We start from the raw sequence: 14,902 nt of genomic DNA, 5'->3' as shown, positions 1-14,902 counted from the left end.
AACTGAATTCACTTTATTTTAGCTGCTTCTTTTTTTTTGTAAGAATTAGGAAAACATGTCTTGTTTGAACAAATTTCACCCTTAAAAGGATCATATTATGTTGCATAAAATGGTTCATTCATCACAATCTAAAAAACACCTGCAAAAAAGAAGAAATATTCATTCGTATAATATAATCGTATAATGAACGTGCATAGTGAACGGACCTTAGAAATCCAAGAGATAAACAATTAAAATGTGCCATGTTGCCTTTAATAGGATCAGACAGACCCAGCTTGTGATAAATGAAACATTTTAATCAGTGCTGACCGTTATGCTCCCTGTTGAGGCTACGCTGGCTCCCCCTTGTGGGCAATCTTCAGAATGTGAGTGAGTGAGAATGGCTTGTCACTGAAGAGCTTTGACCAATCAGAGTCGACATTTTAGTGACCCAGCGATGCTGTGGTGGAATAATGTATATAAATAAAAAAAATAGTCCTTTTTAAAATTCATGTGGTGACGTTAAAAAAAAACTGTGTTCATCATCTTCATATATGCCAGTTTCCTTTATAAACTTTACAAAGAATGAAACTACAACTAGGACTCGCATTAAAACACATTCTATTTCTAAAACTGATTTTTCTTGCAATAAACCGAAAATATAAACCAAAAATCTCTGAATTTCATTAAAAAGAAATTCACCCATCCCTGGTTAGAAGTATATGAAAGAGGATTTTCCCCGGGTTCGATTCCGTCTCTGCCTTGTGTGCGTGGTGCTTGCACGTTCTCCTCCGGGTACTCTTTTTTCCTCCTCCAGTCCAAAGACATGTGTTATAGGCTGATTGACTTTTCCAAAGTGTGTGTGTGTGTGTGCGTGTGCGTGCGTGTGCGTGCGCGTGCGTGCGTGCGCGTGCGTGCGTGTGTGTGTGTGTGTGTGTGTGTGTCGGATAGTCTCCAGGCTCCCTGTGTAGAATAAGCGGTACAGGAAAGATGGTATTCATGGTATTTTCTTTACTAAATAATAATGAAATGATTTTCCAACCACCTGTTCAGTGAAATTCAATTCAATTGGCTTTATTGGCATAGTCATTGGAACAGTTACAGTATTACCAAAGCACAGAAATGACATTTTATGACATTTAAAAAAAACTAAACGACATTTCATTGAAATGGAACTCTTTCTCTTGAGTGTTTTTATGCTGCAATAAATATTTTAATTCTAACAAAAGATGTTTTGTATGCAAATGTATGTATATTTAATTAGAAGAAGTCACTTTGTGTGGAAGTGTGAGACTCCAGCCTCTTTTATTATTATTATTTTTTAAAAATACACTTAAAACTCCAAAGTGTAATAAAAAAATTATATATATATGAACCTGGTATTTTGCTAATAAAATGATTAGATTAACATGATTTGTTTACATATTTGTTTGTATCATCCTTTGCAAATTTGTAAAAACCAAAAAGAATCTGGAGTCAGTGTACTCAATAATGTAACAGTAGGACAACTGAACATAGTTGCATTATTTACATTACATTACATAACATTAATGCTTCCAGGCAAGAGCCCATTTCTTCTTGTGTATATGGTATTTACATAATAAAATAAACAACTGCACACTGGATTGTTATTTACATTCCAAAATGTCATTTAGAAAATAAAAAAGCACATAAAATACATACATTTCTATAACACACCCCAGTTTTCTATTAATACAACTTTCTAAATCCTTCCAAAATAATCTTGAGAAAATACCATTGTTTCCCCAACAAAATTCAAATGTATATGAAGTCTTTCCAGAACATACTTGGCAGTATTTTGTAACATACTCCTTTAATTGTGTTACTGATACAAAATTTCTTTTGTATTCTGGTATTTTCCCAAATAAAGAAGACCTGAATTTCACAGGATAAAAAAATAGGAGCAAGTCTTCATCATCAGGACAAACGATGACGTCATTATCAGGAAGTACACTGCTGGAAACTAAAGCGGAAGTCACCTGTGAGCTTCACACAACAGTTTTTAACTGCGAAGAAAGCAGTTCTCAGTTACAGTAGGACATGGCTCGGTTGTTTCTCTTGGCCTTTTTCTGCCTTTTAGGTGCGGGATTAGTTCTCGGGCAGGAAGAATGTGTGTTTACCGAGCTGAACCAAGGTTTGGACCCGAAGTCCTGGGACGCGGGCGCAAACTATTCCGCTCACCTGCCCAACATTTCCGACGAGCAGGAGTGCCGAGAGGTTTGCTGTGCTAGAGAAGACTGTCAGCTGGCCCTGATTGAGACTCCAGCCGATGGCTCACCCCAGTGCAGCCTGGTGAACTGTATGAAAGACGGCAAAGATGTTTGTGTTTTGGAAGCGAGGGGTCACTCCAAAGCATACCGTAAGATTCAGGTCTCTGACCGCGCCAACAGCTCAACAGGTAAAAACAACAACAACAACATGGCTTCCGTAAAGAATGTCGCACTCTTTCAGTGGTATTATTTTCCAACAGAAAAAACTGTACTACTCCCAGAGCCACATATTACCACATTAAATTTGCAATACGCCACTTTAAGTGGTGAAGGTGAATCTGCGTTTCTCAAACTGTAGGCTGAAGTTTTATATTCAAAACCATACAGGAGAAATGCGCGAGTTACTAGATATCACTGCGCCACCAAGCTCATAGAAGATAATAAAATTATTACTTTGAACACATTTTCACGATAACTGTTTGCTGGTAATAAGAAACAGCAACAAAAAAACGTGTGTCTGTATGTATGTATGTATGTGTGTGTGTGTGTGTGTGTGTGTGTGTGTGTATGTATGTGTGTGTGTGTATCTTCAGATAAAAGTGAGGACATGCTACATTTTTATAACAAATGTAGGAAATGTTTAACATCTTGAAAAATACATTTTAACTGAGTCCTTCTTTTAAAGCAGATGTATGCTATGGCTTTCTTTCTTTCTTTTTTTTTTTTTTTTGTTTTTTTTAACAAGGTTTTGGGTAGGAATTTTCACAAAAATTGGTAAACATAAATCATTTTCTTAATACAATACAGGACAGTCCTGTCAAAATTTCATGTGAAGGAGTCACCATTACATTTTTAATACATAGACCTGGCAGCTGTGGCACTATAATTATAAATACAATTGTCCAAAAATTTTGGTGTAGACTGTACCAAAGTTAAAACACGGACTCATGGATCACACATACACACACACACACACACACACACACACACACACACACACACACACACACACACACGTACACACAAAAATGTAGTACAGCAGCTTTTTTTCTTTCTTTTTTTCTGGCCTTTGTCTCACTGTACTTTGTCTCACTGTGTTTCATCATTTCCACTTGAACTGCATGATAAACTGGTATTCTTATATAAGCTTCTGATTGCAGGAAATTATACTTAATGACAACTAAAAAAACATGGTAGAACAGTTTGAATACTATTGGCTACTTGTTTAAGAGCATGCACTATAGACCATACACTATAATCCACACTATAGTGGATTAATCATTAGTAGCTGAAGGAAAACAATGTATACAGCCCTCCTCTCTGTATATTTCAGATTATTGCCGTTATGAAAAAGAAGTAGGCCGTTGCCGGGCATATTTACCCCGATTCTACTACAATGTCACTGCCCAAACCTGTGAAATTTTTGTGTATGGGGGATGTGGAGGAAACGCCAACAACTTCAAAACAAAGGAGGAATGTCAGAGTGCTTGTAATGGTGTAACAGGTAAGTGTGTGTGGTTGAGTGTGTGTTTGAGCTCTGTCTGAACAGCACAATAGTTATGATTGCTGTAAACATCTATATCAGTTCAGTACTAGACATGATTATGGATGTGATAACACACTGCTCAAACTGACGGACAAAACAGAATAACCTGTGCAAAAATGTCACTTTTCAGTCCCTCTAGGATTTTGAGATTTTAGGATCACAGAAATAAACACGAAATCAAGGAAACTCCGAAACATTCGCAGGAGCTTGCCATTTTACAAAATTGCAAAAAGACATGTCATGTGACGTCATCACTACGTGCCATGTGAAGTCATTGCAACGTGTATTCAGCCAAAGCACTCTTCGATTCACATGTGGCAAACATGAGTACAGCTAAAAGGTCTCATTTACCAACAAACATCACTGCGAAAGTCAGTTCAAAACAATTTCGTCCAATTACGTTTTTGCCAATTCAAGTAGTTTTATACAAAAAAAACCTCAGCAAAGTGCGTAAAAAGCTGCAGCAAAGTCGAGCATTTTTGGCCACAACAATCACAAAAAAAAAAAAACAGCTAAATACTGTATGGGCTAACTTTTGAAACCTGACATTATCGTGGGAGTTTTGCTGAGAAGATGTTTCTTCTACACTTTGATAAAGCTGTCTGATATGTTTGAAATCCTTACTGTGACAGACACATTACACATCTTTCAATGGCAAACATTGCCATTGTTTTTACTTCAATATGACTTTACTTGTTATTCTATAATGCATGTCTACTAATAAATAAATCCATCATAATATTCAAGAATGTCATTGTGGACTCTATAAAATATTGTCACCATTTTTATGTCTACACACACATTTTATTTTGTAGAGAATTTTGCTTTTTGTTTTTCCTTTTCGGTTTAGTTGGAACCTGACAAGAGGTACATAAGTGAGAGAGAGAGGGTTACAGAGATTAACGCTTACTGGATAACAGGCTTTTAATACATCATTGCGAGTCTCACCCGGATGCCGTGTGTCTCTGGGAGAGAACGTGTGGGAGGGTGGGTTTTCACTTGTCTTGACCAGATGAACAGCTTCTCCATATGATAATTAGGAGATCTTTTAAAGGAGGGGAACCTTGTAACCACCTGCCAATCTCTGAAATGGTAACGAATGTGACTAACATCTGAAACATAAAACGTATCGTTGCCAGTCAGACCCACGAAGTGCTCAAAGCCTTAGTAGTGGACAGTAGCCAAATCCATAACAGTTTTACACAACTAGTATGTCTTTTTTTAATTTTTATCATTGTAGTTGGTAAATATTGCAAATAAAATCTAAGTAAGTTATGCTCGATTATCGCGTTTATTGTTTATTTATAGGTCTAGCTAGCTGTCACTACATTCTTCAGTTAATTTAGACAGCACTGATTCTGTCTTTTAATGCTTCTTACTTATGAGGAAAGACTGACAATTAAACAGGAGGCCAAACCAACAGATATAACAGACCACCGATCTATAGGCATTTACTTTAATAACAGACACCTGTTCTTCTCCTATTTTTTTTGGAAATGATTGAATGTCATTTTTATTATTGTGAAGTTCCTGATTATGCAATTTAAAGTTAAAGTAGACCATATGAAAGATGTTCATTCATTGATGAGATATAAGAGAAAGTTCTAGAGAGACCATAATTTAGAGCCTTATCATTTGCATTTAACCCTTTTTAAAAAAAATTTTAAGTGCCTATCTAACTTGGTAGAGTTTGCTTAGGTAAAATGATATGGTTTGTTTCAGGAAGCTACTTTGCATATTAGCTCAGTTCCATTTTAGTTTGTGGGAAGCAAAATGTCCATCAAGGTTAATTATGGACTAGGATAATGAACAGTTTGATCTCTGCTTCCTGCGTTGCACAATACTGTGTTGTTTGTGTCTTAGCAAAGCTAGCGCTGAGTCGTTAGTCACTGTGCAGGAAGTGATAGCACAGGTGGTTTCAGATTACACGTAGTTGTTGAGTAACCGGTTGAGTGACCTATGTGGAGTTCGGTTGAATGCTGTTCTCAAGAAACCTGTCTGACAACCTGTATGCATTTAGAATGCTTTATGTGCTCTCTTAACCCTTTCCCTTAACTTTGAGGTTGCATAGACTAGTTGACTGATATCTCCACTAGTTGCCATAGTGAGGAGCTCTCAACAAGATGGGGGGAAGGGCGGGGACAGTAGTGAGGCAGACCATAAAGAATTCGATCAAGTCTCAAAATTTTAGACGAGATAGATACATTGTATGGCATATTGTGTAGGGGAACGCTGGGAAATTTGTTTATTTTTTCTATAGGTAGTGGTGTAACAAACTCTAGTCATGATTCGATTCACAATACCACATTCACTGTTGGATTAGATTTTCCGACAATTTTCACAAATTTGAATCAAGACAAATTATGACTGAAAAGACTAATTTTCTTTTATCTCCGTAGAAAAAACATTGCAAAACAGCGTGCATATTTTTCAGTATAAAACTAAATAAATGACAGATTGCTATGTTTTAATATTGTAGCCAAAATGTACTACAGGTTCACCATACCGTTAAAAAAAAATAAATGTATGAATTCTTCCAAAACGTCTGATTCAATGAACAAAGTGTCTTACCTGAGCATAATGAGCTCTGTTGTAGAAATAGAGCTCCAAAGTTGGCTAAAATGTCAGATTTCTGCAGCCTCTTACTCGTGCACTGATCATAGAGGCGTGGGGTTTGAAGCCTCTGAAGAGTTCATTTTAAACGTATAGTGTGTGTGTGTGTGTATATATATATATATATATATATATATATATATATATATATATATATATATATATATATATATATATATATATATATATATATATATATATATATATATATATATAATAAATTAATTTAAAAAAAATTTTGGTGCTATTTATTCATTTTGAAATTTATTATGTGCTGCAGTGGACCTCTTCAGTGTTCCATAGTATTCTCCTGCCACTCATGGTACATGTGTGTTGTGGAAACTAATGAGGTTACTTTACTTCCTGAACAAGTGCAGATCAGAGTACGAGGTGTGGTCACATTCACGGGAATCGCGACAGTTCCAGTGATACTATTCAGTCCCACTCTTAAGTCCCATGTCATTATCAGCCTGGGAAAACCTCCCTGACACTTTTGTAGACAACCAGTATAACAACCTCCATCCCAGGAAGGCCAGTCTCTGAGTAGGCTTTGTTGTCAGACTTCTGTTCTGTGTGCTCTCCATTCCAGTATTAACGACTTCTGCATTTTATGAATTTAAGAATGATCCACAGATTTACTCTTTTGCACTGACAATTTATTTAATCATTAACAGTGTAGGCTAATAAAACAGTGAAGCTGGAAATGTAAATTGTAGTCTGTATATGGCTGTTAAATGAAGTGTGGTTTGACCTGATCTTTTCTGCTGTCTATCATTTAACTGCAAAATGTAACTGATCAAAATGTGATATGTGAGCGATGGATGAATTAAAATGAAGCTAGTTTTATCATTTCATGTATGTACAGGGGTTTGTTTAGTCATTCTGTTTGATTATCATATTATTTTATGACTTTCAACAAGCTACTGCTCATGCACTTGACATATATATATATATATATATATATATATATATATATATATATATATATATATATATATATATATATATATATATATATATATATATATATATATATATATAAAAAAAATATAATTTGTGTGTGTGCAATACTTTACATTTAGCATTGTAGTCATGAAGTTCAGAGCTGTTGAAAAGAGAATGTTATCTTCCTAGGAACATCACATTAAGTTTATGTTTCTGCAAATGTTTGTTCTGTCTACAGGTGATGTGCTTACTGATACTTCAGGATCTCCAAAAATCAGAAAGGTCTTGTCTCAAGACATCACAGGTAATATCCTTCTTACTATAGCCTACCAAATTGCTTTATACTACTCAGTTTAACAGTAGTTAAATATTTGTTTTTAGTTAAAGTAAAAAAAGGATCAGTTTGACTTTTGATACAGGCTAATAAGTGCTGATTGTAGTATGAATGAAATGTTGCTCCGGCTTCTGAAATCTCACGTTTATCTTTCTTCCGAGTGTTCGATGCTAGTCTGTTCACCTTAGGAAAGTCACACAACATTCTGCAGCGTTACATTTCCCCTGTGAATTCAGATATTGTTCCTCTCAGTGTGTTAATCATTCATGTAATTCTGTTCTGCCCTAGCTCTGGTCTGTTGTAATCGCTCTTGTGTTTATTGGTGTGAAAATAAACACGCATGTCTCATAATAAATATAATATATTTGTCTGTTCACATAGTTTAAAAAAAAAGTGTGGCAAAGCTATGATGTACTATTAGAATTCTGTCATATTAGAATAAATACACATGTGGTGAATTATATCTTGATGTCATGTCTGCATCCTCAGCTAAATCTTCTGAAGCTCCCCTACCTGAAATGACATCAACAGAGTATGCAGGTGTGTCTGTCTCTCTCTCTCTCTCTCTCTCTCTCTCTCTCTCTCTCTTTTTCTCACTCTGTGTGTGTGTGTGTATGTGTGTTTTCAGTGTGTTATTTCTTTCTAGCTTTATGTTCTGCTTGTAGTTTTTCTTTGAGACCGTACAAACATTGGCACTGACCCCTAGCAGACTATTTAATGAAAGGTTTACTTTGGCTACAGGGCATTAAAGTCTCATATCAAACTCAGTGATCACTAACTTTTAAAATTCAGTTCTTTGTAACTGGGGGCTGTTGGCCCCTAGACTGGATTTGGTGGTGTGGCAGGTGGTAACACCGTGTCATTGTCTTATTTTCAGAGAAGTGCCAGGCTGAACCACAGGTGGGGCTATGCAGGGCCTCCATCCCACGCTACTACTACACAAGTGGCACGTGCCAACGTTTCAGATATGGTGGATGCGGTGGCAATGAGAACAACTATAATTCTGAGGAGGAGTGCATGAAAACCTGTACAGGTATGTATGTATATGGCGTTTACTGTATGATGATCATCCTCACTGTGGAATTAGCGGTTTCTTATTGTTTAAGCCAGTTTCTTATTGTTTAAATCTTATCTGTACAAGCCAGAGTCTTGGTACTTGTCAAAACAGAAAGAGGTAATTTAACTGACATGGCAGCCATGGACATTTTCTGTGGTTGCCTTATCAGTTATTTATTAATTATTATTTTTTGAAAAGGTCACTGTGTTGCAGTGTTCAAAAGTTTGTTCGAAACCGGTACACAGTAGTGTGGCGAGCCATTCACATTGCACCCTTTAAGATTCTGAAGCTGGTGTCCAGAAAACTACAAAAGATCTTGGCAGACTGTGGGTGGAGTGGGGCTGAGCATACATGTGAATTGAGTTTGTAATTTTGTAACCTCTCTTTGTAGTGAAAATTGTAGATTCCAAGAAAACCACAGATTCTGACAATGCGGAATACAAAGGTAACGTAGCATTTTCATCAAATGAGTCATTTCAGTTGTGTGAATGAAAAATCAATTGCTTCCATAACATCAGTAAACACTGTGTGCGCTATACAGCGGCCTGTGTTGTGCCGGCTGACTCTGGGCCATGCCGTGCCGCTTTCCAGATGTTCTACTTTGAGTCGAGTACTCAGTCCTGCCAAGAGTTCATCTACGGAGGCTGCAAAGGCAACAAGAACCGTTACAGTACCCTGGAGGAATGCATGTCCAATTGTGCTGGGAAAGACGGTAGGAGGAGATTTTATGTCGAGTTGTTTAAATTCTGTAGATGGTTTAATGGATGTTAAATGAAAGGATGTAGTTATTACATTAAGTATATAATATTACCTTTAATTTTATTAAAGGTTGTCTAATGTTCAGGTTGGTAATTCTTTGTACCTGTATTAATAAATAGGCAGTGACTGCTGGTCATAATACTAAACTAAATATAAAAGTATACACATATACACAGGAACACACTCACTGAAGGACAAATGGGTAACACTTTTAGAGGTAGTCCATAGTCACGCCATGTCTCCGTTTTCAGCTGTTAGACAGCTCTTTTGTTCAAACCACATTATGCTTCTGTTGTTTGCCCCTTCATGTAATTTGTACTTTGACAAGTTGGACATTATTTGTTTAGTCTACTTAAATGTAGTTTGTCTTGAGGTGTTTTAAAATGACTGACTGATCAAGTAATCTACCTTGCTCATGTTTATTATACCCGCTAATGTTCCTTGCCACATTCTCCTTCTGGCTGCCTTTTAATGAGACATTACAGATCTTACTTGCCTGTCTACATTGCGAGTGAGGAGCAACGCAGTTATAATAAGCTACAGGATTTACACTGCAAGCGTGCAAATACAGCATATAATGACAATAATTTCATTTCTGATAATTTTTTTAAAACCTGCATGTACAAAACTGATGTATGGAATCACATAACAAATCCACGGTTTGAAAGGAATTCTTATGTGAAAGCAAACAAACCTAAACAGTGGTTGTTTGCTTGTTGTGTTTTTTTTTTTTGGTCATATGGTCATAAGTATGCAATGTTGTTTTAGGGGGATTTGAGGAGCATGGAGAGCACAGGTCTCGCTGGACTCCAGGTAAGACAGTATGACCTCAACATGTAACAGGTCATTTCTAAGTTTTTTTTTATTATTTTTTTTATATATATATATTTATATATACATGTATAATATAAATTGCATAATTTTCCTAATAATCACTTTTAATTGTGTTGGTTTTCCTCATTCCTTTCTTAATTTTTTCTCCTCAGCCTTTTTCCTGGTCTCCACTCTGGCCATCATGTCCGTTGTACTGCTTGTCGGGTTGCTCCTGATCTCAGTGCGCCGTGTGAAGCATCAGCACCTCCTGCTACTGGATGACAAGCAAGAACTACTACCTGAGGAGCACAATCCTGAGTAGGAGGCCCACAATGACTCCTACTAAATCCCTTTTCTTCTCTCTTTCCAGTCTCTGCTGCTGAGCATAAGTGTATATATCTACACTCCAATTCTGTCGCACAGCCTGTCACACACATCTTGGGTTTGGGAAAGCTTTGAGAAGGTAGGGCATAAGTACAGTGCAGAATATTTGACCCAATGGTTATAAGTATGTGGCAGAAATGTCTTGTAAAGTGAAATGACACTGACATATCAGCTTTCTTATGATTGTGTGATGATCTTAATAGTTCTTTAAAACATTGAATCTTTAAGTGAGAAACTTAGTCTTCAGTTATTTTTAGTGATGGGGAAAATGTGTTTTAACAGCCTTTTCTCTTTTGTTTTACACTATCAAAAATAAAGCAATCAGCAAATGAACAAATACATTTAATTTCATTTCCGCATTACAAAACCATTTCTTAGCCTCGGCGTACATAGGAAAATAGACAGATTTTTGAAAGGTTTATTAATACATTCCCTCATACCTATCTTGATGTGTGTGAACTAAAATATGAAGGGATCTTCTGTTTTTCCTTTTTAATTTATTCTACCTGTTGATAAAGCAATATTTTTAGGTGATTACACATGTGATGTATTCTTTTCCATCAAATCATTTTAGAATCAGCGACTTTCCTTTTTCTTTTAATTACAGTGAAATGTTTTTAGATACAATTAACAGCCAATATTGTAGAATGTGAGGGATATTGTGGGGATACATGTTTGATTTTATAGGAACACTCTTAGTCCATGGTACACTCCATTATTTCAGATTTTCTACTCAAGATAAAACGACTACTACATTTAATGTATACGCATAAAAATCAGCAACAGGTGATGGATCCATCTGGTGGTGGATAACACAGAAATATATATTAAAAGATGATGAAAGATTTAAAGTTTAAAATACATTACGAGGTTATTTATATGACCGATAGGAAGCATAATTGGGCATTCTTAGTATATACGTTATATTTCGCATACAAAATGAGATGGATTACTGCAATGGTTGAACTACTGAATGTGACAAGCATACTGAATAATAAAGTACACTTTGTTTATATAAACAATATTAAGATTGGTACTGGACCGAGAGTTATCATGTTATATATTGGTAATTTCTCATTTCTATGAATATAAATTTGGTTTGTCTTATTTTCTAACCTGAATAAAACACTACTGATTATGTAACAAGATCTTCAACACTGAAGTAATATTTCATCATCTCTTCAGAACTGGAAATGGAAACATAATTTTGAAGATATTGATCAATAATAATAAAGGAAACACTTGTCTTAATACCATGATGCTTTATGTGTGTTATTTATAGTATGTTGTTTAAAGAAGGAAGCCTGTTAATTCTCTTATCATTCCAGTTAGTCCTCATGGAAAGATGGAGGCTATTAAAGGCAGAGTATTTTAATCGGGTGTGGTCTTTACTGTAAAGTGCATGTTTAAAGCTTTAGACACATGATGAACGAGAAAGTGTATCGGCCCAATTATTCGGTGCACCTTGGCATAGTCTCTGGAGCTGTACTGGAAGGATGAATGGCATTCTTGCAAAAGATATTTCCTCAGTTGGTGGTGTTTATTGATGGTGGTGGAGAGTGCTGTATAACACATCAGTCCAAAATCTCCCATGTATATTTAATTGGGTTGGGATCTGGTGACTGGGTAGGCCATTACATGAGAGTTGCTTCATTTTAATACTGATAAAGCTATTCAGGGAACTCTCATGCCCAACCTCCACTGTTTTTGCCATTAATTTGTCACCTGTTTTAGATTTAGTGTCAAAATATTAATGTTATATGTATGCTGTTTGTATACTGGAATTTTGGCTTTAACATAATTGACCAATTATGTTAAAAGGATGTAAAAATATTAGAGATGCACTGATACAAAATTTCTCAGCCGATACGATAACCGATTATTCAGAGTGATATCTGCCGATACCGATAGTTCTGCCTTTTATGCCTTCTTTTAAATGAGTAATAATTAATTCCACAATTCTGAAAGAAATGCAAATAAAAACTTTATTCTTTATTATAACTTTATTCAACAAGTTGTTTCATAGTAACTGGTCTCATAAACAGAAAACGCATTACTCTAACATTAACACATGAACTAAATTCTGAAGATTAAAGGAAGATTTCTTAACTTATTGAATGTTATGAATTCATATTAACATTGACTGAATTCTAAAAAACCTCCTCACATTCACTCGCCACAAACGAAAGCATTTCTACTTCATCACTGAATATCAAACTGGTAATATATAGGCCTAATATTAACTATGATATTAACTCATTAACATTAATTGGATATGAAATATACTACTCTACAAATATATTTTTCTGTGCAATGTGTTTTTTTTTGTCAACTCGCCTGCATTGAAATTTTTCAGCGGTGTACTGGTGCTTTAATTGAACGTGAGCAGCGTGGCAAATTTTTTTTTGACTCGACGCTGAAACTCCTGCTTCACTCCTGCTTGCTTCCGGTGTAAATTTTTAGCTGTGCAGAGATGATAAGAGTTTACAAAATGCAGTTTTGAATTCATTCCACACAAGAGACATCATCTTTACGCACAGCACAAAATCGATGTGTTTTCCCGCCCTATTTTGATTCACAGGATTTAATCAACCCTGAACATTGGATGTTTTTAAACTATCGGCCAATGGCTGATAGCGTGAAAAATTGCCTTTGTCGGCCGATACATCGGTGCATCTTTAATAAATATACACAGTTAGCATTTGCCTTGGTTTGTGGGTGGAAAATGTGTCTGTCCTGCAAAAATACATCCAAAACAGAAAAATTGTTTTGTCATGACCCTCAGTCAGTAGACCTGATTTGAAGACAGCAGTGTCTGTTAAAACTCTTAAGAGGTTGGATGGAAAAGAGGTTGGAGGCAGCTTTGTAACCAATAAATGTCTTGTTGCTATGAATCAAATATATGGGTCTTCTTCATAATGTCCTATGGGTATGCAAACTTTTGCTGTATACAGTCCTCTCTGAAAGTATTGGAACAGCAGTGCCAATTCTCTTCTTTTTTTGCTATGCACTGAAGACATTTGGGGTTGAGTTCAAAAAATGAGTAATAGACAATGGATCAGAATTTCAGCTTTCCATTTTTCAAGTCATCAGAATTATTGGAACATGTGACTGACAGTTGTTTCTTGCTACCCAGGTGTGCCCTGCTAGATTAATAGATTAAATAATAATAGCTCTGAATGTGTACTCTTGGTTTGAGCCCTGGGTTTTGAGTGTGAAGACCGCATTTGTTGTTAAAAGGATAAACCAACATGAAGACCAGAGAGCAGTCTATGGGAGGAAAAAAAAATCCATTTTGAAACAGAGAAAAGATGGAAAATTGATCAGAGCCATTGTATAAGCGTTGGACATGGCCAATTTGGAATGTCCTGAAAAAGAACGTAACCACTGGTGTACTAGCAACCAGACATGGAACAGGTTGGTCAAGGAAAACAACAGCAGTTTATGTTAGAAACATTGTGAGAAGTGTGAAGAAAACCCCCAAAACAACAGTCACAAACATCACCACCAACTTCCACGGGGCAGGGGTGAAGGTATCAAAATCCACCGTTTGAAGAAGACCTCGAGAGCAGAAATATAGAGGACATACCACAAGATGCTAACCACTCATCAGCAAGAATCAAAGGCCAGATTGGAATTTTCAAAGAAATACAGAGAAGAGCCACAAAAGTTCTGCAACCAAAATTAACCTCTACCAGAAACATTCAGTCTACAGAAACATCCTGTCTCCCAATTTACATAGAAATGCATCCAGTCTAATTGGGAGGAACTTGATCATGCAGCAAGACAATGATCCAACACACACTGCCAACTCAACAAAGGACTTCGTCAGGGACGAAAAGTGGAAGGTTTTAGTCTGGCCAAGTCAATCACCAAACCTTAACACAACTGAGCACGCATTTCACCTCCTGATGAGGAGACTGAAGGGAGAACCCCACCTTTTGTGGTCTGCCACCAAAGGTCCCATGTTCTAAGTTGTTTAACACATCTAGATGTAAATACCAGGAAATGAAAGCTAAAATTCTGATCCTTTATCCAGCTTTTGATCTCAAGTCCAAATGTCTTACATAAGTATAAATACTTATACTTTCAGAGGCGACTGAATTAATTGAAGTATTCTGAAGACAACACTTTCCTTGCTAAAACGCACCCAGTTCAATGCAGCATGTGTAATTATTCACCCCGGATTGGACACTAGTCAATTGCTCCGTGCCATGCACACATACTTTTGTTCACCCCTA

The 14,902-nt window shown here is 36.2% G+C and overlaps 1 protein-coding gene across 1 annotated transcript; it reads left to right on the top strand.

Annotated features, from left to right (window-relative positions):
- Window positions 1-1,956: 1,956 nt before the first annotated feature.
- Window positions 1,957-11,917, top strand: spint2 (serine peptidase inhibitor, Kunitz type, 2). The gene is made up of 9 exons (XM_017490304.2): window positions 1,957-2,398; window positions 3,544-3,714; window positions 7,553-7,618; window positions 8,138-8,188; window positions 8,526-8,681; window positions 9,097-9,150; window positions 9,247-9,417; window positions 10,233-10,277; window positions 10,451-11,917. Exons 1-9 carry the CDS (start codon window positions 2,041-2,043, stop codon window positions 10,597-10,599), a joined length of 1,221 nt encoding a protein of 406 aa, XP_017345793.1. The 5' UTR covers window positions 1,957-2,040; the 3' UTR covers window positions 10,600-11,917.
- Window positions 11,918-14,902: the final 2,985 nt, after the last annotated feature.

This window comes from Ictalurus punctatus, chromosome 17 (assembly GCF_001660625.3).
Source record: "Ictalurus punctatus breed USDA103 chromosome 17, Coco_2.0, whole genome shotgun sequence".
NCBI lineage: Eukaryota > Metazoa > Chordata > Actinopteri > Siluriformes > Ictaluridae > Ictalurus > Ictalurus punctatus.
Note: the sequence above shows the minus strand (reverse complement) of the source record. Positions and strands in the feature narration are given on the sequence as shown.

Coding starts and splice junctions, on each gene's coding strand:
- spint2 (XM_017490304.2), top strand. CDS start 2,041: ATGGCTCGGTTGTTTCTCTTGGCCTTTTTCTGCCTTTTAGGTGCGGGA. Junction 8,682..9,096: donor GTGCATGAAAACCTGTACAG/GTATGTATGTAT, acceptor CTCTCTTTGTAG/TGAAAATTGTAGATTCCAAG. Junction 9,151..9,246: donor TGACAATGCGGAATACAAAG/GTAACGTAGCAT, acceptor TGCGCTATACAG/CGGCCTGTGTTGTGCCGGCT.